Source organism: Haliotis cracherodii, unplaced genomic scaffold (genome assembly GCF_022045235.1).
Source record: "Haliotis cracherodii isolate W230 unplaced genomic scaffold, xgHalCrac1.p SCAF_6, whole genome shotgun sequence".
NCBI classification, from domain to species: Eukaryota; Metazoa; Mollusca; class Gastropoda; order Lepetellida; family Haliotidae; genus Haliotis; species Haliotis cracherodii.
In genome coordinates, this window is record NW_027266319.1 from 64906559 (window position 1) to 64933252 (window position 26694).

Sequence of the window (26694 nt, forward strand, 5' to 3'; positions counted from 1 at the left end):
ATTGTAGTCATTCAAAATATATAATATCAGGTCATGAGATTTTCTGCATCAAGTGCAAAAACAATTTGAGAGAAAATTACCCAAGGAAACAAATACAACCGAACAACCTGGTAGCTGATGTTACAAATCTGTAACTGACCAACATATTTTTTCGGATTGACACCCCGAATTCTGAATGTAGGTACATGCGTTTGTACATGCTGTACATGCTGCAATACCAACCCCCAACAAATGAAAAAAAAAAAATAAATAAATAAATAAAAAAATAAATAAAATAAAATTAATAAAAAAATAACAAATAAAAATAACAATAACAACAACAATAATAATAAAAATAAAATAAAATAAGATAAAATAAAATAAAATAAAATAAAATAATAAAACAAACAAATAAATGTTTGCTCCTTAAAGCGCATAAAGCGTTGCTGGTATGTGACGAGTAAGAATAATACTTTGAACTGATAGTGTCATTGTATTCCAGATAGTTGAATAAAGGTTATGGAAATCCCGGTGAGTAACAAAACAGTTTAGGTAAGAACCTAAAGGGGCTCTCACACTTTGCCGAGTTGCGTCCCGAGTATGGACCCGAGCTGACTCGGGGGTACTCGTATGGAGCTCGGAGCGAGGTCGTACTAAACTCGGCCGCCAGCCAACTCCTAACAAACTCGTAACACAGTCGTCCTACTCGCAATACTCTCGTGGCGACCTCGTGGTGCTCGTACAGAGCTTGTATGAGGATCGTCTGCAAAATTTATTGCCGAGCTGACCGAGTCTAATACGAGCTATACGAGCCTCCATGTTAAATCATGTGACAAATTCCCGCCGAATTATTTAGCAGCTCGTAGCCACCTCGTACCAAAGTCGTACCAAACTCGTACAGCTCGTATCGAGATCGTTGTGCTCGTATGCAACTCTTAATAGACTCATATCAGACTCCTATTAGACTCCTATTGGACTCCTGTATATGGGGCTCGTAACACACTCGTATGCTACTCGTATATATGTAGTTTCTTCCGGAGTCCTAACCGAGTTAGTTCGGGAGAGCTCGGCAACCACCTCGGCAAAGTGTGAGAGCTGCTTAAGCAATTAATAATCTGTTCCTATAACTCGTAACTTATACATGGGTAACCTTTATGTAAGGAAAAATGTGACTTAGTGCAATGTTTGAGGCCGACCATGTAATTTTCTGATTTAAGATATTTATGCTCATGAAGCTCGATAAAAACACCTGTTTGTGTCGGAAAAATGACAAAAAAATGCAGTACTCAGTATTAGCATTATCGCGGAGGTGGCGGCGGCGGTGGTGGCGGCGGCGGTGGAGGTGGTGGGACGTTCCAGGATGCCGATGAACTTGTGGGGTGCGTTACGTTTTTGGTTGGATCAGAACCATATCCGTCTGAAATGGTAAAACAGTTAGTTGCACACTCTACTCTCCTCATATATGAAAGTCATAATAAAACGTTCAATTAAGTAAACTCTGTTTGTGGGTTTCACCAAAAGGGTTAACGTTTAAGGGCTTACTTCCAAAATTATGTTGACACGCCGTGGTGTAAGAAAAAGCGGCGATAAACCAAATTATCATATTTTGTATGTGCGATGAAACAAACACAGAGACGTTCATATCACAGGGGGTGTAATAATCAGTCTGTTCTACATCCCACCCGGGGTAGGACACGGCATGTTAACGCATTTCGAATGGGCGATCGATATCAGCCCGGGTGGTAAAACATAGAGTTACGTCCCTTGGTGTGTCGTCTGCTCGTCTGCTCGGCTGGCTTTTCCGTGACAATGACTTCCAAACAATGTGAAAATGTTTTGCATTCACTTTGAAAAAGATTCATTTTACAATTTTATGTAAGGGTATATGATAAAAAAGTTATTGTATCGCGGTTTTCGTATCATATCCCTTATCAACCCTCTGGCCTCAACCCGGGGTGATATAGGGGTCTGGTGTTGAGGTGGGGTATGATATGAAAACTGCCATGTAATAAACTCTCGTTACTTTAAGGTCTTACTTGTTTTTGTGGAGACAACGGAGGTGAGAGGCACCGACGTTGATACCACGGCCTCAGCGTCAGTCTTTCGGCTGCAGCACCGACATATGCAGAAAATACATGCAACAACAAAAACTACCATGGACAGTCCGCCAATGATGCCTCCATATATGACAAACGCCGGCCTGGAAATAAACATAAGCATACAGCAAATCATACTACAGATGAACATTCACCTGATTCAGAGACATTAATATTGGCAATATTATCATTCACTAATGACAAGATTCTGTGGTCTAGTGGTAGAGCGTCCGCCCGGTGACCGGAAGGTCCGGGGATCGATTCCCGTTAGAGGCATACTAAAAGACGTTAAAAGATGGTACTTGTTGTTACCCTGCTAGGCGTTCGGCATTAAGGAGCCAAAACAAGGACTGGTCGGCTCGGAGTGAGTATACCGTGTCTGAGTGGGGTATTCATGTTAACCTGCAGTATGGTATTTCAGTGGGCTAGCACAATAAAATTTGGAATAATCCAAGCATCCACACGTACATGCACGTCGCTAAATAAGTGCAATAATCTTGAACGCGACGTTAAACACCATTTCACCTCATTGGTGACAACACATGACACTGCAATACAGTGAAATAAAAAAGGGTATCTTCTGTTCTATATCAAAACACACTCCAGGTTTAGGATTAAAAATATGCATGCCTTTTGTCGTATAATGATGAGCAGAATACAATCAATATGTGAAATAAATGTTTGTAGTCGAATTCCATGTGTATGTTGATAAGGATAATTATCTGTGAATTTAAATATTATTTATTCCAAGGTTTGTCAATGAATGATTTATTATTTACTTCACTAAATGATTGATTCTCTGTGAGGGGCATGGGTGGCCCAGTTGTCTAAGGTACCGCGATTCGCTGTGCAGAGTTGCGTCCCTTGGGCACGCCAGAAACCTATGACTGTGGGTTCGAATCCCGGTTTGCCCCAATTATGTTTCTAGGTTTGTCAGCACCATACCCGTGCTCGTGGGTTTCACCGAAGTGGTAAACGTCTGAGACCTGTTTCACTTCGGGCTTTCCTCCCACATTAAGCTGACACGCCGCGATATAACTGGAATACTGTTAAAAGCGGCGTAAAACCCAACTCACTCACTCACTCATTCTCTGTGTCAACTGGATAATATGATTGATTGTATACCACAAAGGTGTTGCGAGGCCTGTGTCAGACACCAAGGGTCTGTTATCTGGTGTCGTCAAGACGTTTTGTGTTGAGGTGTTGATGTCCGTTGTGGAGGTGTCTGATGTTGAGTTGATGATGTCAGGCGTTGAAGTGTTGACGTCAATTGTGGAGGCGTTGAAGTCAGTCGTTGAGGTGTAGTTTGTGCAGTCTGCTGGAGTTGATCCGTTAACGGCTGTGTCAGTGATGCAGGGCTCAGCGACAGCCACTGAAAAACACGGTCATCTTGCGATAATAACGTCAGTAGAAACCGAATATTGTTGATATACTTACTGTCAACACCAAAACATCTCTAGCGATGATCTAATTGGAACATATATATGTATAACAATAAATAAAGCGACAAAACCCTATCCATAGCCAATAGAAATCTCTGCATAAATCAGAGTCGATCGTACAATTCCGACTGTATCACAAGCATGTGTTTATGAATCACTATCAAATAGTAATGATACAGGTGTTCGCGAAAAGGTGAGCGCATCCTGCCCCACCGGTGGCACCGTCACAAACACATGCAAAGGCAAGTCATTTGTTCACCTGAAATAACAGTATCTTTCAGATCTCACATAATAGCATATACGAGGGGGCACGGATCGCCCAGTCGTCTAAGGCGCCGCGATTCGCTGTGCAGAGTTGCGTCCCTTTGGCACGCCAGAAACCTATGATTGTGGGTTCGAATCCCGGTTCGCCCCGATTATGTTTCTAGGTTTGTCAGCACCATACCCGTGCTTGTGGGTTTCACCGAAGTGGTAAACGTCTGAGGCCTGCATCACTTCGGGCTTTCCTCCCACATTAAGCTGACACGCCGTGATATAACGGGAATACTGTTAAAAGCGGCGTTAAACCAAACTCACTCACTCACTCATATACGAGCAATGATCATGAAGATAGTTTTTAAATATCTGTGCATGTCACAGAGCTGTGCTCCAGAGAACAAGGGTGTCATTAAACAAGAATAATGTAATACAGAAAACGTGGTAATAGGTTCACAGGTTCATTACTGACAGCTAATTATATCAATGATCGCTGATTAAATAAAAGATCGGAGCAAGTACACAAGCGGCTTAGCTAAGCAACTGTATTACAGAAATAAATTGAGAGCAGCTAAAACAACACTTTGACAAGATGCATAGACAGCAAAGGTATGCCAATGAATCAATGAAATTCTAAAATTCCCCAAAAGCTTGACAATCATGGGAAGGTTGGTCATCCAAGGGTTACGAGAAAAACGGAGTATTGAAAACCGGCTGCTACCAATTAACACCTGAGTTAATTAACTCAAAGCTCCGAGTGAAATACCTCGGCTGCGTTAAATAACGGGAAATAAAAAATAGCCTACCCCCATAATAAGTCACTTGGACAATAAAAATAGACGAGAACGTCCGAATATCAATTAGACTAATAGGCTAAAGATTTAGTCAAATTGACTGAGCAAGGAAATTCTAAAATTCCCCAAAAGTTTGACAATAATGGGAAGGCTGGTTATCCACGGATTACTAGAAAACGGATTATTGAAAACCAACGGATTACTAGAAAACGGATTATTGAAAACCCTATTGAAACCTGTGTTTCGAATGACCAACCAGAAGCACGTCGACTCGTAAACTATCTATTGAGGCCATGGGGGTAAAGACACATAATCGTGACAATGGTATACACTCTTCAAAAAAGGAAACGCACAGGTATTATGTAAACTGACGGCCAAAAGAAACGTTACCAACGATATTTCTAGGATAAAATATGACCAACACAATTTGAAGGAGCAATAACAATTGTATTGTAGAAATTCATCATTCAGAACAGTAAAATACGAATTTACTAATTCAACAACATAGTCCTTGACCTCCAACAGGGACATTTCTTGACAAGGGGTCATTCGTCCAGTATTCGATCAACAACACTGGTTACAACTTAAAGGTGACGACGACCCAGACCGTTCCATACGGGATATGACCCCCATGAGCGGCAATGCATCTTCGAATGTGGCGTCGAACTGAGTAGACAAGCGTCCTCACATCGACTGCAGGTATCCGATTCCATTCCTCACGGAGGGCAACGATCAACGCTTGTCTCGTGAAGGGAGGATGTTGACGTTTCCGAAGACGACGCCCCAGCTGGACCCAGAGATGTTCTATGGGTGACAGATCTGGTGATCGAGCTGGCCACGACCATAAGATATTGTCAAAATAGCGTTGTGCTGTCAGATTGCCTTCGATGATGACAAGTTCAGTCTTCTCGTCCCCAGAAATGCCGCCCCAGACCATCACACTTCCGCCCCCGTAAGGTACCACCCCGTGGACACAACAAGGAGCCGTACGTTCACCACGTCGTCGATAAACTCGCGTCCGCCCATCATGTTTGAAGAGTTGGAACCTGCTCTCGTCACAAAACAGCACTCGCCGCCATTCCCTTTGTTGCCATGGCAGAGTTTGCCTGCACCACGTCAATCTGGCACGTCGATGTTGACGGGACAAGGTCATGCCCTTGAAAGGGCGATAAGCCCGGAGACCATAATGTCGTAGTCGTCTGGTCACTGTTTGTCTGCTGACCGGATGTCCAAAGCTGTTGGCAGCAGATGACGTCACAGTAAGAAATCTGTTCCTCAGATGAAGTACCCGTAAAAAGCGGTCATCCTGCGGGGTCGTGACCTTTGGTCTGCCACTCCATGGTCTGTCTGCGGTTCTGCCAGTCTGTCGGAGACGTGCGACCAGTCTGGTAATGGTCATCTTGGCGCAGTTCATGTTAATGGCAACCGCTCTCTGTGTCGCTCCCATCTGCAGCATACCTATGGCTCTCTCCCTCTGGACAGCGGTCAGTCATGTTCGTTGGTGTTAATCAAAGATAGGGAACAGATCCGTGCGTAATTTATACCCGGAAATTGCACGATAATTTTGGAAAGAATGTTTTAAAAAGTTGCTGACAAACACCAATATCTCCCAAAATCCGAAAAGCACATGCAAAGAACGACAGAGAACATGAAGGCTGTATTCGTAAGATGTGTTCTTTACTGTTTTTGAACAGGTTGGCATCTTTGTTTCAAAGTGGCAAATCAGTTAATGTTGGTAACGTTTCTTTTGGCCCTCAGTTTAGTTAATTGAACCCGACTGCACAAAAAAGTCGGTATATAAATTGGATATATGTTATTGGAAAATGTCGGCGGCCTGATATTCGACAAAAGGTGCGTCAAAACGCAGCCATTGTCAATTTACAATGTCTTGAACGGCATTGTTTTCAAACTTGTTAAATAATGTCATGGAGGAAAACAGTAAAGCAAAATGCACGTGCCAGTTATGGCATTCGTATTTCGTAGTAGTGGCTATAGAAAGGGAAGTATAAGCCAATAATTTGTCATTCAATTGTCAACATTTTTCAAGTTCGAAAATGCCGAGACTCAGCGCTGCCGATCGGAACATCGCCATAGGACGTATCCAAAGTGGGGAATCGCAGTCTTCTGTTGCACGTCATTTCAACGTCCACCACAGCACCATTTGCCGCCTTTGGGACAGATAAACACAGTTCAATTCCACTGCCGACTGTCCGAGAACAGGCCGACCAAGAGTTACCACCCCTGCACAGGATTGCTACATTCGACTGTTCCACCTACGTCATCGCAATGCCTGTTTTGCAAGAGATCTATCGACAGCGACGCTTGCGTTGGTGCCATACCTTACAGCCTTGGAATTTGAGAACCTGGAGACGAGTGTGGTTTAGCGATGAATCACAATTTCTTCTTTACCGGCAAGATGGAACATTGTGTACGTGAATTCGACAATTTCGGTGGTGGTAGTGTCATGGTGTGGGTGTCTAACACCACGAAATCCGACTTGGTTGTGGTTCACGGACATTTGACAGCAAATCGCTTCATGGATCAAATTCTTCAACCTCGCTCGTTGAACCTTAGTTCTCGCTACCGCTAAACAAAGATCTGAAGACATTCCATAGGGGTCATGTCAGAACGATCTTTCATCCGACCAATCAGAGCGTCGCTTACCAGATCATGAAAGTGACAGTCGGAATGTGATTTCTGATCATACAACCTCGAAAACTTTAACACGGGTTATTCCGAACGATAGTTCGTAGACGCCAATTTGAAATTAGTGCCGTAAAGCACGAGAAAGCTGCCTTCTAATTGGTCATTCCATTGGTCAGTCAAAGTTCGCGCAAGGTCGGTGTGACGTGACCCGTAATGGGATGTCCTCAGATCTTTTTAGCGGCAGCGAGAACTAAGATCTGATTTTAATGAGATTGTTGCTTTCACGACTGTAATTCTGTATTTGATACTGACCACTGCCATAATATCATTTATTACCATTGAATATTGTATTTCAACTTTATTGTTTACTGCCTTTGTAATTGCTGTGCAGTAAATTGTATTGATTTGATTTGATTTCATGATACATTTCTTGATTGTTTACCATTTGTTGGTTGTTTGTTGGCTTCACACTAAGTTCTTTTACGAACAGATTTCTGGATGAACATATTGTTTCAATTTGGGAATCGACACGCAACAAAGTTAATTTTAGAAGTCAACTTCGCCGAGTGCGGGGTTGTGTAGTGGAAAGTTGGTCACACTTTTTGACGTTTTGACGTACAGCAGCTCAGGAGCCATATTGCTAAAAGCGGCGTAAAACCATACTCACTCACTCACTCAATTCCTTACATGACATACACGTTCATGGTATACATGTGAAGGGCACTTCCACATCTGACGCAGCAGTGACAAGAATGATGTTCGATGCAGTTTTGACTTATACCATACAATGTGTATGATCCCATGTTATTTTTAGGCTAACAATTGACTTGGCTTTGCATGTGTTTGTGACGGGTACCACCTTTACGCAAATACCTGGTATCATCACTATTTGAGTGAGTGAGTGAGTATGGTTTTACGCTGCTTTTAGCAATATTCCAGCAATATCACGGCGGAGGACGCCATAAATAGGCTTCACACATTGTACCCATGTCGGCAATCGAACCCGGGTCTTCGGCGTGACGAGCGAACACTTTAACCACTAGGCTACCCGACCCCATCACTAGTGATTAATAAACACACGCTCATGATATAGTCCGAATCGTCACAGATGTCTTATGAATATTGAGATGGTTTTATCGCTTTAATTTTATATACATCTTCGTATAACTCACATCGACAATAAGGGGCGGTCGGGTAGCCTGTTGGTTAAAGCGTTCACTCGTCACGCTGAAGACCCGGGTTCGATTCCCGACATGGGTACAATGTGTGAAGCCCATGTGTGGTGTCCCCCGCCGTGATATTGCTGGAATATTGCTAAAAGCGGCGTAAAACAAAACTCACTCACTCACACCGACAATAAAGTGGCTGATCATGCCATAACGAATGTGTGCAAGGCAGATATCACCGCCAATATAACACCATATATATCGATACTATTCAGACACATATTTCCCAATATTTTCAAAACAGGAAGATTGATCGGTACAAAAATGGTAACACAACACTCCATTTTCCATGTCCACGAAAGTCATGTAAATACTTATATAGACGTAAAAACACATTGATTCTTTCCTTTGAAATTTTTGATTTATGAAGGGTATTTTGAATAACTCGGTATGAAATATTTAACTCACCGGGGACCAAGACGATGACATTGAGGAAACAGAGTAACAACATCGTACCATCCGGATGCATTAGTTTGGTCAAGTTTGTCGGCACAGAGTTTCACGAAGATGAGGAAAATACGCCCATATACTCCAGCCGCAACATCATCCTGCCTGACACATAATATAACCTTTAGTTGTTTGGATTGGCTTCAATAAACATGTTTTCACTTCCTTCATTCTTCTATCGACAGCGTTGGTGATAATGTGTTTTTCAGTTCAGGGCAGGGCGTATATGTTTGTCAACCTACGATATCGACCCAATAAGCCTTTCGGTCATATTTACGCTTGACATGTTAACAGGAAAAGTGTGTAGGTTTTAATGCGGTAGATTGTGTCATAGGGAAGTGTTGAGATTCATACAAACAGGCACAACGTTAAAGGTCACGCTGCTTTCAATAATCAGATACAGGAAAATACGTTTAAAACGAACACGCTTGTAACGAAGTGACGGATGTAACGAACTGTTGTTTTGTCCCGACAACTTGCTGTATACATGCTGTATATATGCTTATAACGAACTATGGTTATAAGGAACTAGAATTAATGCTCCCTTTGAGTTCGTTATAACCGTAGTTTACTTTATACGTATTATAAAAGCAAATTGGTTTGTTTCTCTGTTTCGTCATGATCGCGAAGTATATTTTAGATAACTTCAAGGCACTGTTTTGTTTATACACGTGAGAAGGTTGTTGTGAGTGAGGGCAATACGTTGTACAGAGTGGCGCCCCTTAGTCGTGTTTGGATCCGCAGTCCAGGTTTCGAGACCAGATTCGCTCCTATTATGATCCTGGATTTGTGAACACCGTATTTCTGATACGGGTGGCCCAGTCGCCCAGCACCATACCCGTGATCGTGGGTTTCACGAAGTGGTAAACGTCTGAGACCTGCATCACTTTGGGATTTCCTCCCACATTAAGCTGACACGAAGCGATATAACTGTAATACTGTTAAAAGCGGCGTAAAACCCAACTCACTCACTCACTGTCAGCGTCTCTTCTCATTAAATGGTCGGCATCGGACTCGAGTCACGGATATTAAATGCTCATTCTATAGTTCGATTCAACGACCCAGGTCGGTAGTTTGTTTACATCCGTCTATCTAAAATCACACAATGGCGTAATTTTAAAAAGTTTTGCTCTACTATTGACACAGCGGTATAGAACGCAGATCGATACTTTATCGGAATGAAGAGTTCATTCATGTGTACAAGGTGAAATTGTACGACATGCCACTCATGCATTCTCCAAAATGCAGTATGTTCAGGCATTAAATTTGATATTTAGATCCTTCCGCTGAACGTAGCATGAAGGTGTGGTGAGGTGAAATGGGGTTTAACGTCGCGTCCAAGATTATTGCACTTATATGGCGACGTGCATGTACGTGTGTGTGTTTGTGTGGCTGCTTGTACTAGTCCGGACTAATGCCGATTTATAGTGCTAGCTCACTGAGATACCATGCAGCATATTAACATGAATACCCCACTCAGACACAGTATACTGACTCCGAGCCGACCAGTCCTTGTTTACACCCTTAATGCCGAGCGCCAGACAGGGTAACAACAAGTACCATCTTTTAACGTCTTTTGGTATGACGCGGCCGGGGATCGAACGCGGCCGGGCATCGAACTCCGGACCTTCCGCTCTCCGGGCGGACGCTGTACCACTAGACCACGGAGGCGGTCGGTAGCATGAAGGAGGATATCAGACGCAAGAATGACAGTAAGTGGAATGCATTCCTAGGGTTGTTCTACAAACTTATCGGGCTGTCCGGGCTACTATTACAGAGTAATCAACCGATTGGTCAGAAAACACGGTCAAACCAATGCTGTGAAGGGCATTCCACGGCCAAGACGACCTCCTGGTACGTCACCCACCGCCTGAAGACTGCACTGCTTCGACAGCAAGAGGTCCACCCTGAAAAGACAATGGGTGAGTGAGTGAGTTTGGTTTAACGCCGCTTTCAACAGTATTCCAGTTATATCACGGCATGTCAGCTTAATGTGGGAGGAAAGCCCGAAGTAATGCAGCTCTCAGACGTTTGCCACTTTGGTGAAACCCACGAGCACGGGTATGGTGCTGACAAACCTAGAAACATAATTGGGGCGAACCGGGATTCGAACACAATCATAGGTTTCTGGCGTGCCCAAGGCACAGCGAATCGCGGCGCCTTATACGACTGGGCCACCCATGCCCCCAAAGCGACAATGACTACCCAATCGACGTCAGTCCACAAGATACATCGGAACCGATCGAGAGTAACAGGAATGACTTCCAGGAGAGTCATTAAGATTCCGTTTGGCATGAGACCCGTGAAGATTCCGGGGTAGAATAGGTCTTTAGCAACCCATGCTTGCCGTAAAAGGTGACTATGATTGCCGTAAAAGGCGACTAACGGGATCGGGTGGTCAGGCTCGCTGATTTGGTTGATGCATGTCATCGATCCCAATTGCGTTGATTGATGCTCATGATATCAATCACAGGATTGTCTGGTCCAGATTCGATTATTTACAGACCGCCGTCATATAGCTTGAATATTGCTGAGTTCGGCGTTAAACAACAAACCAACCAACAGAACATCACCCAGTCTGCTGTAGTCTGGCAAGGGAAAGCATGTCACCGTCCTGCACCCTGGCACTGATGCTAAGAGGGAGTCTTAAGATGGATGACTTGTTCTCTACGTATCTGTATCACAAATGTTATCATGTTTCAATGCAATTGCATCTTTATATGCATGTATTTGCTCATGTAATTTACATGGAGCAGTATTCAAATGCTTAAAAAAAATTTAAATAAAGGCGACACAATCTTCTCAATAATCATATATAAGATTTGATTTGAGAAATCTCTGCTAACAGCAGAGTCGATTGACTATATCATGAGCATGTGTACATGAATCACTTTCAAAAGTTATGACACCATGTGTAGGCTAAAGGGTGAGCGTATCCTGTCCTACCGGTGGCACCCGTCATAAACACATGCAAAGGCTAATGAACTGTTCACCTAAAACACTGGAACTGATGCGTCACATATGTGCCTCTCACGTTCAACCCTATCATACATTAACAAACATGTTTCAATAATTCGCAAAACCCTGTGCATGATTAGTGAGACAAAAACGATGTCAGATTTAATACCCTATTGTGACTTGTACACGTACCATATGTTGAAGTGAATAATTGACTTGCCTTTGCAAGTGTTTTTGACGGGTGCCACCGGTGGGGCAGGATACGATTACCTTTTCGCGAACACCTGGTGTCATCACTAAAGCTATTTCATACTGATTTACAAACACATATGATTTAGTCGGAATTGTACAATCGCATGAATATTGAAAATAGTACATATATATAATATTTATTATATTATTATTAATTCTATAAGTTTAGGTGAAATATTAAATTTATGGGTGTGACTTGACGATACGTATGCACGGGTCCTCTTTATGACCTCTATGATATTGTCGATGATGTTGTTTACCTGTCTGTATACATGTAAACAAAGTAATATTTGCGATTTTCGTTCGAGCAAAGTGTTTTGCCATGCATATACCGTTAAACATGAGCTGCATTACCAAGTATGCCTGTAGATTTACAATCAGCCTTCGTCTATTTCAACAGATTCCCATCGGACTTCTGGATTAGAATTGATCACAGCAACTTAAGAGGCGACTGAATGTATCAGGTGGTCAGGCTTGGTGATTTCGTTGCTTGTGTGTCATGGTACCACTGGCAAACTGTGTGATCTGATAAACTGCTTTCAAGCCCAGTGGATAGCTCATCCCACCTTCTCTTCCAGATCCTGGTCTGTGTTCAACATAGCTGTCAGGACGAATAACTTTGTGGGAGGTAATAATAATACAAACAGTTCAAATACAAATATACACAATAAAAATCAACTATATTAACCAATAAAAATGTTTTTATTATACATTAAAATTTCTCTTTTCTCACGTTTTAGGTTGGCACAGACGTATCAATAACAAGGTGGGTGAGCAGTCCCTGGGGATCTACAGATTGATCCCAGAGCTGTTCCGAGAGGCCAGTTTGTTACTTCTACAGTCAAGACTCATTCAGGAGTGACGACTCAGGGCGTATGGGCGCAAATCTTCCACATCTCGTCTTCGACATGTGGCGACGATACAAGGATGGAGATCTCTCCCTGACCCAAGTACTGTCACAATGTTCGGTTGTACATGGGCCAATATTGTGAACAGGATGATGATGACGATGGACATGCCACAAAACTGTATATATGAACATATGTACTTATCTGTGAAAACAGGAAATACCATGTAAATACATCACATACATAGAGGTTATCACGCGAGTGTGTTTGGGGATGATAAATATCCTTCATTAGGAATAAACATTGTATTTAGCGAGCCTTGGCTATTCCTAATACAGGATATTTACCATCCCCAAACACACAAGCGTGATAACCTCTTTATCATATAATGTCATTCTTTAATTCTGTGCTTGAAAATAGCTCTCCCTCTCTCACAAACATTACCGAAACATTGCGAGTTTTCCTGGAATGCGCGCATTAATATTTATTGCGTCACAGGGTAAGTGATGTGTCAGTCGGACTGTGACAGTAGCCAATATAGCTCCAACTAAAATCTGTTTCTTATACAGTGGCGAAGCAACATATACGCAAAACAACAATTGTTTTTACTTGCATTTCGCGGCAATCCATCGGTCTGTCCATTTGTCAAAGGGAAGCTACTCAAACCCTAGTCTTTGAGACGTCACGGCCACGTTCAGACGTTGTTGACAGTCGGTCTGTCCTATCATAACGTCAAGTACAGTCAGATGTACACAGAGCAACAAAACGAAACAAGGTAACAATTCAAACATATTTCGGCCAAATCCAACTATTTCAATTTGTGGAAAAGGTTACAAGCCGCAGAGGTCGACAAGAACAGATGTATGGCTACTGATCCCGCTTGGCTGGGCCTAGTGCCCTCGCAAAATTGTTCCGAAATTTATATCTCCAAAGTTGCCAAAAGTTATAAAATGCCTTAGCTACATCACAGTTAGACACTGATTTTCAGTATATTAGACTGTTCTTTTGATAATGATAGCAATTATCCCTTTAGTTTATCCAGATTCCCGATGGTTAATTCTGACTCGATCGCCGAATGACAAGGGCGACGCCATGTTGTTTGTAAACACTGAAAGTAGTCCCTACTTGACCTTTGATATTTGAATCTCTATCCGCATATGACCCAAACGGATATCGTTTTTATCCGTTGGCTTTATCCTGCCGAGAAACCTACCCATTATATGATAAATCAAATGACATGTAAGTACTTCAAATACCATGTAAATAAACCATATATATATACTACAAAAATCGTTGTTATCGTTATTAAAAATAGAGGTGCCGTTTTCGCCCGACACATAGTAGCCGTTTTCGCCAGATAAATCGGTGACGTTTTACTGAGGTGCCGTTTTAGCCTGCACCCAAATGGATCAGGTGGTCAGGCTGGGTGATTTGGTTGCTTGTGTGTCATCGTCCCCGACGCCGTGGGTCATAGCTCATAACACTGTCACGGGGCTGTTCTCCAGAGACGAGGATGTAATTAAACAAGAACAAAGTAATCATGAAAACGTGGTAATGGTTTCACAGGTTTATTATTATTAGCTAATTTTATCAATAAACGGCAATATACAAAATATAAAACCCAAGTTACATTGACAATGATCACTGATTAATCAAATCAGAGCAAATATACAAGCTGATCAGTTAATAACAGTAACAAAAAAAGACTGTAGATAAATCAACACATTTACGAGATGAGTAAGTCAGTACCAGACAGAAACCTGCTCATAAACACTTTCTAACGAAACCTAAGTTTCGACCTGACCCGTACGACAACCCGTAAACAGTCTAGCGATGCCTGAAGGTAAAGACACATCATTTCGTCAAGGGGTTTTATAGGAGTGCGCGGACGTCGTAGAGGACAACCTGCCCAGGTCGGAATGCCACAGCCTGGGAAGGTTACCAAAGTGTGTTTCCTAGCATAGGGAAACCCGAATAACAAACTATACATATACCTATATCTATAAGAACAAGAAAATCGCGCTACTGCGTGAAAATTATTTTAAACATTTTCCATACATGAATAAGGTAGCAAACATATATAAGATAACAAATATCAAATCGATACATGATAAAAGTATGCGATTACACAGCTAGAGAATAAAATATACTGGTCACCAATTGCAAAGCAATGAACGTTAAGGCACTGGACAATGACGATCTCCGGACTTTGACGAATGATGACAGAAGCCGGACAATTAAGGGAGAGGGTCGCCAGACCGTGATAGACTGGTTTTACGACTTGGTGACAATATCAATCATTGAATTGTCTAGTCTAGTCCAGACTCGACTATGTAAATGTACTGGACGCCATAATATTGCTGGAATACTGTTGGGTGCGGAGTTAGGCAACAATAAATTAACAATCGAAACTATCATAATTTCGCAGAATTGGTGTCAGATCCAATACTCCGTGCATACACAAGCAACAAGGATTTTATTTCTACGAAGGCATTTTCTGTTTGTTCATGGTGTAAGGGACATAACTCTTTCACGGTAAATATAATTGCATATTGCAACAGTTTTACCAGTCAATGAGTTTAAATTTATAGTAACGTCGGCAGTATTTCAGCCATATTATGTCTAAAACATTTAATATCTTCATATTGTTAGGAATAAATGAGAAATGTATCAGAATATCAATATCACTAAGATATGAAGGGGACACGGTTGGAGAACGCAGCATATTTATCAACAAACGACAGGTGATGTGTGGAGCTTTCAAATAGTAGTCTTCTTAAATCGTAAGTCATGGGCCACGTGAAATCATGAATTATATTCATCAGTTAGACATGCTGCTTAGGAAACAGAATGCATAGTGAACAAGGCTTGATTGTATCTGTACAGGGGACACGGGTGGCCCAGTCGCGATCGTCTAAGGCGCCGCGATTCGCTGTGCAGGGTTGCGTCCCTTGGGCACGCCAGAAACACATGACTGTGGGTTCGAATCCCGGTTCGCCCCGATTATGTTTCTAGGTTTGTCAGCACCATACCCGTCCTCGTGGGTTTCACCGAAGTGGTAAACGTCTGTGACCTGCATCACTTCGGGCTTTCCTCCCACATTAAGCTGACACGCCGTGATATAACTGGAATACTGTTAAAAGTGGCGTTAAACCAAACTCACTCACTCACTCAAAGTTGATACATTGTTATTATGTCTTCAATGGCACGTACTTCATTCATATGTGGTTGTCGTTGTCTTGTACGTGTGAAGGCTACAGCTGACTAAGATCAGGAGAAGATGGTGCACGGTTACGCATGCAAGAGGAGTAGCAGCAGTCAGTTATCCTTGTGCTGAGTTGACGACATTTCTGTTTACACTCGGCACGGCGGCAGCAGCAGATAACTATTCCAATGCCCACCCCAAGTAGCACTCCGGCAAATGCAACAACCCCCAACCTGCAAAATAATTGGTATACATATGGGTAGAATAACTAAATATACAATAGTGTTATTTTACAGAAAAAAGCAAACCAAATCAAATTAACATTGTCTTATCTTTATTGTATTGTCATTACACAATGATGTATATGGTACTATTTTTTATAAAATAAAGAAATGTGAGAAGTTATTGCAAGATTTGCTGTGGCTGACGTTAATTCGATGAAGTAATATTTTCCTTTGTATATGTGTTGACATTAAACGAGTAGATATATTTGTAATGTCGAAAACTATGTTAACTCATGGGTATTGTAGTTTGTTTGTTTGTTGTTTAGCGAGGCACACAGCAATATTCCAGATATATGACAGCGGTCTGTAAATAATCGAGTCTTGACCAGACAGTCCAGTGATTGATATCATGAGCATCGATCCACGCAATTGGGATACGATGAAATGCATCAACCAAGTCAGCGAGCCTGACCACTCGATCTCGTTAGTCGCTTCTTACGACAAACGGGGACACGGGAGCCCCAGTCGTCTGAGGCACCGCGATTCGCTGTGCAGAGTTGCGTCTCTTGGGCACGTCAGAAACCTTTGATTGTGTGTTCGAAACTCGTTTTGTTTCTAGGTTAGTACCATACCCGTGCTCGTGGGTTTCACCAAAGTGGTAAACGTCTGAGACCTGCATCACGTTGGGATTACCTCCCACATTTAGCTGACACGCGTGATAAACCTGGAATACTGTTGAAAGCGGCGTTAAACCGACTCACTCACCCACTTACGGCAAGCATAGTCACCTTTTACGGCAAGCACTCTCATGGTAATACATGTTCGGTGGAATCAATTTGAAGAATTATGACAAAAAGGATCTCTGAATTGATCTGATTTTATATGTTGTTTTAATTGCATAAAACAATACGCGCTTGCATCCTCAAGAACATCGATTGGTAGCAAAAAGTCATAAACAAGTGATCGTAATATTGTTCCTACAATTCAGGACTAAATGAATCCTTCTCGCCGCTGTAAGATGTGCAGTTGTTTGGCCCATCAGGGAAGTTACACGTGACTGCTTCTGCAAAAGAGAGATATTTGTAACTCGACACATGAGTTTGATGGTGCCCGTGCCCTGGTGCCCCTCCGAATTGTTTTTAGAATTGTCACGACCTAAACGTCTAAGACATACTTCACTTCGGGTTTCCAATATAAAACTGTCGTGACATGATGTGGCTGTTCAACGGTCACTCACTCAAAAGTGTATTTTCTTTATCTGTAACAAACGTGGTGGTGTGAATAAGATAGCCCTTACGCCACTTTAAACAGTATACCAGCAAAATCACGACCGTGGGACACCAGAAATGGACTCATATTGAAAGAGTGAGCGAGTGAGTATGGTTTTACGCCGCTTTTAGCAATATTCCAGCAATATCACGGCGGGGGACACCAAAAATAGGCTTCACACATTGTACCCATGTCGGGAATCGAACCCAGGCCTTCGGCGTGACGAAAGAACGCTTTAACCCCTAGGCTACTCCCTGTAACAAATATCTTACAAGTAGCACACATTAGGATTCTATATATGGCCTTAATGACACAGAAAGTAGAATCATTGTTTAAAAATATCGTAACTGTCCAGAATAGTAAACTCTGTAGTTCAATCGGCATGATATATTTGGTATGTCTGAAAGTAGAAAGAACATATCTATGGAAGAAAATAGTGATTATGTAAACTAACCTACCTGTCCCTATTCCCGTCTGAATCAGGAGAAGGCATTGGGCATAGTATATGAAGAAAGCCATGTCTTAGATGGTACAAGATCCACCTGGAAAACATCGAAATCAGACATCAGGGCAACGGACATTTGCCTTTACCGTACAGAAACCGCAGCCTACACAACGAGGGGTGAAAATAGATTCCAGTATACTTGCAATGGTACGTCGTTTTACAACATACAAACAATCTCTAAATTGCCAAAACAACTAGAACATGGAATATGTACTGCATATATGTGTTTGTTTATTTGTTGTTTATCGTCACACTCATACATTGTTCAGTAAAATGACGGTGGTCTGTAAATAATACAGTCTGGATCAGATAATCCAGTGATGGACATCATGAGCATCGATCTACACAATTGGGATACCAAGGCACCAAGCCTGACCGCCCGACGAGATCCGTAATGCGAAAGCAACGTATTATGGCCGAAAGCTTGACAGTGTATGTTTATGTATTTATCTGAATATTCCTATTGGAATGAACACAAAAGAAGATTTACTGTAACACACAAAACACGTGAAATAAACTGATTTGTTTACAGTGTACGCTCATGTAAAGCAAACATATCGCAAACATATTGTTGGTACTAGGGTGATCTTGCATATTTCCCGTTACCATTTGCTTTATATACACATACACAGTGACAATCGTTGTTCTGAAAATAACATTGTGCTGGTAATCATGAAGACCAAGTATCGATTTCTACTTGGATCTCGCTAGCGAGTCCCGTGTCAGGTCTAGAGATATGTAACATCACATGTTATGTGATCAGTTATTGATTTGACATGCAAGCAAACTACGCAGTTAGCAGAATGAATCTTACGTCAGGAAACATTTCGGAAATGGACTGAATGGATCATTCTTAAAACCAAAGGACGTTTTCGGAAAAGAATAATTCAGCCTGTCAAGGTTTAAATAAAAGGGAATATAATTCATGTTTAAGCACATTTGACTATTCTTAACATCTGTTTCAGAACTCAGACTAGACGTCCAAGGAAGCGTTGTGATTTGTGAATCTGATAAGGTGACCATGTGTACGTGATCTATTATCTATTTCTTAGGAAGACAATTGCTTACCTGCAAACGGGTATACTGTGTCTGCTCTTCCTGGTGTATTGCTTGTGGAGTATTTAGATTGCCACATCATTGCTAATTAAAGTATCCAATGAATGTTATTGATTACCACCAGTTGCTAATTACCCTCGGCCATATATAACGCATCGTCAGCTTTTTACCCACTAAATGAAGGTTTTCACCACCCATATTATTTTCGGCTTTTACGGCAAGCATGCGTTGCTCAAGACCTACTCTACTCCGGATCTTCACGGTTCCATCACTCAAAGACCAACACAGAAGGGTTAAGGTGACACAGATTGAATTCAATACAGTCATCGATTACCTCGGCTACCGCTTAAGTCACACACATTATCGATTAATACGTTGATGATATTATGACGTGAGCTACAGAATATAACAATCAAAAACTATAAAACATTGATTTAACCATATCGTTTTGGAGATGAAGAAAGGCTATTATTGGACTTTTCCATATCGCACCCAGGATCTTTCATGGCAACATCAACAGATGGAGTGTCTGTTAAGTATCTAGATGCCTTTGCAGGCGGAAATGTTTGTTTGATTGTTGTTCAAGATATCCATGTATGGAGACGTCCTGTAAATAATCCTGTCTAAATCAGTCAATCTCGTGATCAGTGTCTATAAATATTCAACTGGGTCTGTATTGTTGACTCGCGTTGGAATACGTCCAATATATGTGTGTCACAATGCTAGTAAAATAAGCAGCGTTCCTTTGCACGCACGATTGTCACAGTGGGTTGTTCCTCACGTACACTTGCATTTTCAACATCAAAAGCTGACAGGTGATTGTAAACGTTTACATTACAACAAGGTGCTATTGAAACACTGGAAGTGTGCAATATAATAAGTCTGTCACATCTAGGGTGGTGAAAATGTGTGTTAATATTTGAGATGATGTGTGTATTATTAATATCAAACGTTCACAGTGTTCTGCCAACGCAGCGGCCTCGCGGGATCCCCGCTTACAAAAAAATGAAAAAAATGACGCATATCTTTTGCTATCAGGGGAACACCAGGCGCAGCCAAATTCTGTAGTGAAGTTATTTTCTCACAAAATATGATAAATTAAACTTAACGATTTGTCGCCAAGATCGTCTGTCTAAGTATGCCTACTGAATACTTCCTGGTTTTGTTAATATACAGGTCCTCTGATTGGCTGAAATTATTTTTTCTGAATGCAGTAAGTTATGTCGGCCTTTTTCATTGGCTGTTGAAATCGAAAGTACATTGAGTTATAGACTGGCTTTTTCTAGCCCCAGTTCGTTGGCTCTGCTGGCTACATCACATGCGCCAAAGGACAGGAAACAGTCTACATTAAGAATGTCGGTCCATTAAGCAGACGGCCGGAAGCGGCAGAGTAAGCTTTTTTTTTTTTTTACTGCTAAATAGGCAAAAGTTGACAGAGAACATGACTTTTCACTGTCGTCAGCAACACACGGGTCAAGTGAATCAACTGATAACAGGATTTCAGAAACTAAATCCAACTGTACTGCTAAAACTCGGGATGAAAATCGGGTTAAGAATCGGGACGAAATTCGGCATGAAAATCGGGACGAAACTCAATCGCCCCCTGACGGTTCAACATGGACTCTGTGAAATTGAAGCAAAGAAACTTCTAAGCTGGCTTCGTGATTTCACTTGGTGCAGTTTAATTCGGAGACAAAAGCTATGCGCTGCAGTTTATGTTATAAACATAAGGAAACGAATTTCTTGACAGAACTGAACTTCAATTAGCGAACAAACACCCTAAAAGGACAAGCACTTACAGCGGACCATAAAATGTCCGTTGAGGTGGAACATTTGCATTTAGGTAAATCAAACATAATGCATGCAGTGCACAAAGTTTCCAGTGACAAGGATTCTGGGATAATTGTAGCACTACAGGTCGAGAACTGAATGGCAAGAGAGGACATGGCTATTTGCAGCTCAGGCACAACGAGCAGCCACATTGCTTTATGGTCCGTGTAGAGCCTACGAAAACGAAGAACCAAATGATACTTTAATTCAAGAATCCTGGTGTGCTGTCAAAGAAATATCACTCAAATATATGTTTAAAACAATGCTCAAAGCAATTGCAAAGATATTGTCACAATACGTAATCTTTCAGATGTCGACAAATGTCTGTCACCCAGATCCTGGGGCCTTCAAATTCCTGTTATGTTTGTCTGTTTGTTTGTTTGTTTGTTGTTTAACGCCGCATTAAGCAATAGTCCAGCTATATGACGGCTGTCTGTAAATGATCAAGTCTAGACCTGACAATCCAGTGACATGGGTACAATGTGTTAAGCCCATTTCTGGTGTCCCCCGCCGTGATATTGCTGGAATATTGCTCAAAGTGGCGTAAAACCAAACTCACTCACTCGTGCGCATTTTAGGTAGTATTGTGTTGCTCACAGTTTACTTAAAGTTGACACATACAGAATTTCGTCACAGGGTACTTTTATCGGTACTTAAAAGTGGCAAAATTTGCAATTTATGCAGTACAAAATATCGAACAACACGAAGTAGTGTGTTTTGTTCAAACAAGTCGTATATAAACTATCAATTTTAAACCCTCACACAAGACCAAATAGCGTCCATTCCAATTTGGAATGAACGTTGGAATGCTTTGGAAAGATCGATCATTCCAAACTTTCCAAAGCTTGGAAAGATCGATCTTTCCAAAAAATCCAAAATTGGAATGGCAACATTTCCAAACATATTTCCAACATTGGAAATGTTTGGAATGACTTGGAATGGTTTGGAATGGTTTGGAATTGTTTGGAAATATGGTTAGAAGGAACAAGTTAAAATATGTTTTATCAGTAATTTGAACAATAAAAAGACTATGAATTAGGGGCTTTGGGGGTTGCTTATATAGTAATTTTGAAATTTTGAGATTTGGAAAGAATGCCAAGAGTGGGTGGGGGACGAACTAAGGGAGCTGTGTGTGTTAGGTGGTTGTTAGATAAGGTAGTTTTGGTTTTATGATTTTATTTGGGGTTTAAATGCGACTAATTAGTCCTGTTTTAATTAGGTATAAACCTAAGGCTTTGAATTTTTCTAATTTATTTTGTGGATTTAGGATTGATTCTAGTGTAATTCCGGTTTTAAGATTTAGGGTGGTCTGTAGTGTTGTTCGGTGTGTTTGGTAGCGTGTGCAGTGAATGAGTACGTGTTCTGGTGTTTCTTGTTGTTTGCAATGTGGGCAGTTTCCTGTTGTGTGTAGATTAGCTATTTTACGGTGATTATTTAGTTTGGTGTGGCCTGTTTGTAGTTTAGTAATTATTCTGTCGATTTTTTTGGATGGGTGTAGTATTTTTGGTTTATTTAGGGTTTTTTTTAGTACTTTCCTGATTTGGCTATTTAAGTTTTGGTATATATTTTGCCATTTTTTGTTGATTTTTTGTTTAGTGAGACTTTTGATTTCTGATTTTGAGCTGGGTAAGTTTAATCTTATTTCTGGGAGTTAAAGGGATAATTTTGCTGTTTTATCTGCCTTTTCATTTCCAAAGATACCTACGTGGGCGGGGGTCCAAATGAACTCTATTTGTTTACCTGCCCTAGTTAAGTTGTTTGAGCTATTGATTATTTTATTTATTAGTTTGGGGTGGTTTTTAGTGTTTTTATTTTTGAGGTTTATTTAGGTGGTTATTTAGGTTCGTGTGTCCTGTTTGGAGTTTTGTAATTAATCTGTCAATTTTTTTAGAGGGGTGTAGGATTTTAGGTTTGGCTAGTGGTTTTCTGAGCACTTTTTTGATGTGGCTATTTGAGTTTTGATATTGATTACGCCATTTTTGGTTATTTTTTGTTTGTTTACACTTTTAATTTCTGATTTTGAGATGGGTAGGTTTAGGCTTATGTCTGGTATTTTAAGAGATAATTTAGCTGCTTTATCGGCGCTTTCGTTGCCGTAAATTCCTACGAGGCCGGGGATCCACAAGAAGGTCATGTTTGCCTGCTTTTGTTAGGTCGTTGGAGCTTTTAAGTATTTGGTTTATTAATTTAGGTCGTTTTGGGGTATTTTAGTTTTGGAGGGCTTGTAGTCCACTAAGGGAGTCGGTGAGAATTAGGATTTTATTGTTGTTTTTAGATTGTTGGTTATGCAGGGCTGAGGCCATGTCCATAAGTTCGGCCGTGAATATAGATTGGTTGTTAGGGGGTCGGTAAGATTGTGTGGATATAACTGGTTGTGTGGTATGGACTCCGAAGCCTGTGTGGTTGGAGATCGGGTCTGAAGATCCGTCAGTGTATATGTGACACCCATTTGGCCAATTTTCGTGTATGTATGCAAGTTTGGTGGTTTTAGCTATGTTTGGGTCGGTTTGTTTATTTATTTGGTTAGCTAGCGTTGTATCTATTTTGGGTATTTTGAGTTTAGGGGTGAAGATATTTGATTCTTTGCAGTTTTGTTTAAGATTTTGAGTTTGGTGTTCATTGAGGTAGTTAGTTATTCTTTGGGATATTGGGGTGAGTAAGGGGTGTTTGCGAGCTAGAGTTTGGTTTCTTGGGCTAATGTTTTGGTTAATTATGAGACAACTAATAGGTCTCAAGATTAAGTATTTGGCTGGATGGCAGCTGCCATTTAATTACAAAACAGACAGTCGTCTTGACGGCTCACGTGTAAGTGCGCCGACATGTGCCTAAGATCATAAAATGGACAATCTTTGGTAACATCTAATTTATTGTTGTCTCACGCCAGAGCTGTGAATAATTATGTTCATTGAACAATTGGAATTCAGGAAGTTATCAATAATTGTTTAACTTAACATAAGATAAGATAAGTTGTTTACAACATAATATTATGATGTCAGGACGTACTACAGTCAAAACCATATATTTTAAAATCAATTTAATGACAGACTATGATTTCCAAGTCCCGATTAGCAAATCAATGAGGTATCAGTTTCACCACATGTGCACAGACCGCCTATACTTATATATATTTTTTTCATAACTATTCTCCAGTTAAAGTCCTATCCTCTTATCAAAAAATCTGTGAGAGTGATCATCATTAACGAAACTCATTCTCGTCAAAGAATACAGAACAAATGAAGAATCAGATGCATACATTTATTGCCATGCTTCACGAAGTAGATTTATATACATTTGTGAATAGCACTTAAACTGTGATAATGAATTTTACCATTGTCCATATTATATTATAAATATTAACCATAATATGGATTTCCGAATATATAAACGACTCCAAACGTTGATATTTCAGACAAGAACAAAGTCAGCTGTCTTTTAACGTTCAGGGGAAAAGGGTTTGCTTTCACAATTGAACATTTGTTTTCACCAAAGGACAATCAAATCAAGCCCAAAACAGTAAAAATACACATATATGGTTAGCGACCGTCATAATACAGCGAGGGCTGAAATTCGTCTGCTCTAACTGCCTTCACAAAAACATTCCAGCCCTTAATTACCGAGGCAGCTGTGACGTAGTAGCATTACATTCGCTGCGTTTGCAGCATATAAGATGTGTAATCTGTGGAGTGACTAAAGTAATATTACGGCTGAAATCTTACTTGCATGGTTGTTTTAATAGAAAACTTACGGTTTAAAAACACAATTGTTCTTATATAACGTTTTTAGGTTTGGTTTATAAATACAAGAGAAGATTTTTTATACATATAACACTGGTCGAAAATACAGCTGAACAATAGAAAAATAAAAATAGGGGTTGTGAAAAGTGACAAATTTTAATTACATCACCGTGTCAATAATTATTGACTGATTCCGTCAAACAACTGTCAAACCATTTATTGCCATGTACGTACATGTACACAGGAAGTCAGCGCTGTCGGAGGCTCCAGGTAAATAAACATCGTGGTTTAATGACGGGAGATCAGACGAACCGTGAATCAGGGGCATGCGACGTAATTACACCTAAAGGTGGTAGAACCAGGGTATTGTCTCTTGGACTGGCTAATTGACCGTCCGTATAATTGGTAAATATATTCGTTTTGACACCCGTGTTTCATGCGCATCCCGGCTCATAAGCAGAATACAGTGATCAGCGGAGCGTGAACAACATGGATGCTGCCTTTCGGCCGTACCGAACAGTCAAGCTGCGATCTCGGAACTGAATCCAACTGCAAGCGGAGACAAGATTACTTCCCTTACCCAAACATGATCGTTGCTCAGAAATGTTCAAATCTATCTTCAGTAAATCATGAAATTAATGCGAGCTTGACATTTATGCGAAAAATGCGATCGTCAGTCCCTCTGATTATTTGATATGTTTCATTTCATCATGATAAAAAAGTTAGTCACTTATAAGGTTACCACGTTGAAAATGGAAACGATCGTTAACAAAAACAACAAAATGTATTCTCTCATCACTCAGCCTAACAGTGATATAACTGCAAATTAAACAATCAAGTACGCTAAAGTATTACACATGGTGGGTGGAGGACCAGGGGCACTTTCAGTTTGACAGGTGTCATCAACTGGTCAAGTAACATCACGGTTTGTATATTCACGTTGATTGGACAGTCTAGACTGGCGCCAACTAATCATGACGGCGTCTTCAGAACAGAACAGAACTTTATTTCTCCCAGGTTTAGGCTTACGTGGATAACGGAAAATTTTGTTTAAGTGATAGCACATTTGTAATTCAATCTAATATACTTTCCTTGTTGATTATATGGCTGCGGTCGTAGATCCGGATGTATCTACATATGCTCAGTATATATACAGGGTTTATTGTTATACTATTAGGATTAATAGATACAATTAAGTATTTATACCCTTGATCATACAGTTAGTCACTACTTTCACACTTGATTTGTATGATTTGGGTTATGATTAAATTGACAAAATAAGAAATCATTCCGTGTATATGTGTATTATATATTGTACCCCAATACGTAATTAAATTGTGTATTAATAAGGGCACTAGGTTAATTACTGTAATTGATTATTTGATAAACATATTCACATTTAGTTGTGTGATATGTCACAGAGGTAAAGCTAATTCATAACAACTAATTGTACCATTTATTTGGTTTCTATCTTTTATATGAAACAAATGCTATAACATGGGGTGATAAACTTCATTGGCAATAGACGTAGCATATAATTGTCCACATGAACAGTCTACTCTGTTCCAGATATGTTTATTCATTTTGTCAGCATTTAAATCATTGCATTCCTGGCTCAATGATTCATTTGACGAAATCAACAACTGGCGAGGAGATAACTGCTTCATCATATCAATGCGGATGATGAAATAATTAGATACTTCCTTACTGAAACTAAACCCACAAACTTCCTTAACTAGCATCTGACTCCAATACATGCGTCCAATGGCTGAGTTATTGTTTCCGTGTGCAATATATGTCCTGATAAGAAGGGAAAGGGTTAGTGGTTGGTTGATTTGCTCAAATTGAATGTAACCATGACCTACATGAACATGTCTGGTATTTGTCGTTCCATTCACATGTAGAAGTATCGCGACTACCAATCGTAT

At 40.7% G+C, this 26694-nt stretch overlaps 1 protein-coding gene across 1 annotated transcript; it reads right to left on the bottom strand.

Moving 5' to 3' along the window:
* Positions 1–438: 438 nt before the first annotated feature.
* On the bottom strand, positions 439–9118 carry LOC139446039 (uncharacterized). The gene is made up of 4 exons (XM_071227305.1): positions 8847–9118; positions 3201–3447; positions 2016–2179; positions 439–1396 (listed from the first exon to the last, which is right to left on the bottom strand). The coding sequence occupies exons 1-4, from the start codon at positions 8905–8907 to the stop codon at positions 1278–1280; spliced, it is 591 nt and encodes a 196-aa protein (XP_071083406.1). The 5' UTR covers positions 8908–9118; the 3' UTR covers positions 439–1277.
* Positions 9119–26694: the final 17576 nt, after the last annotated feature.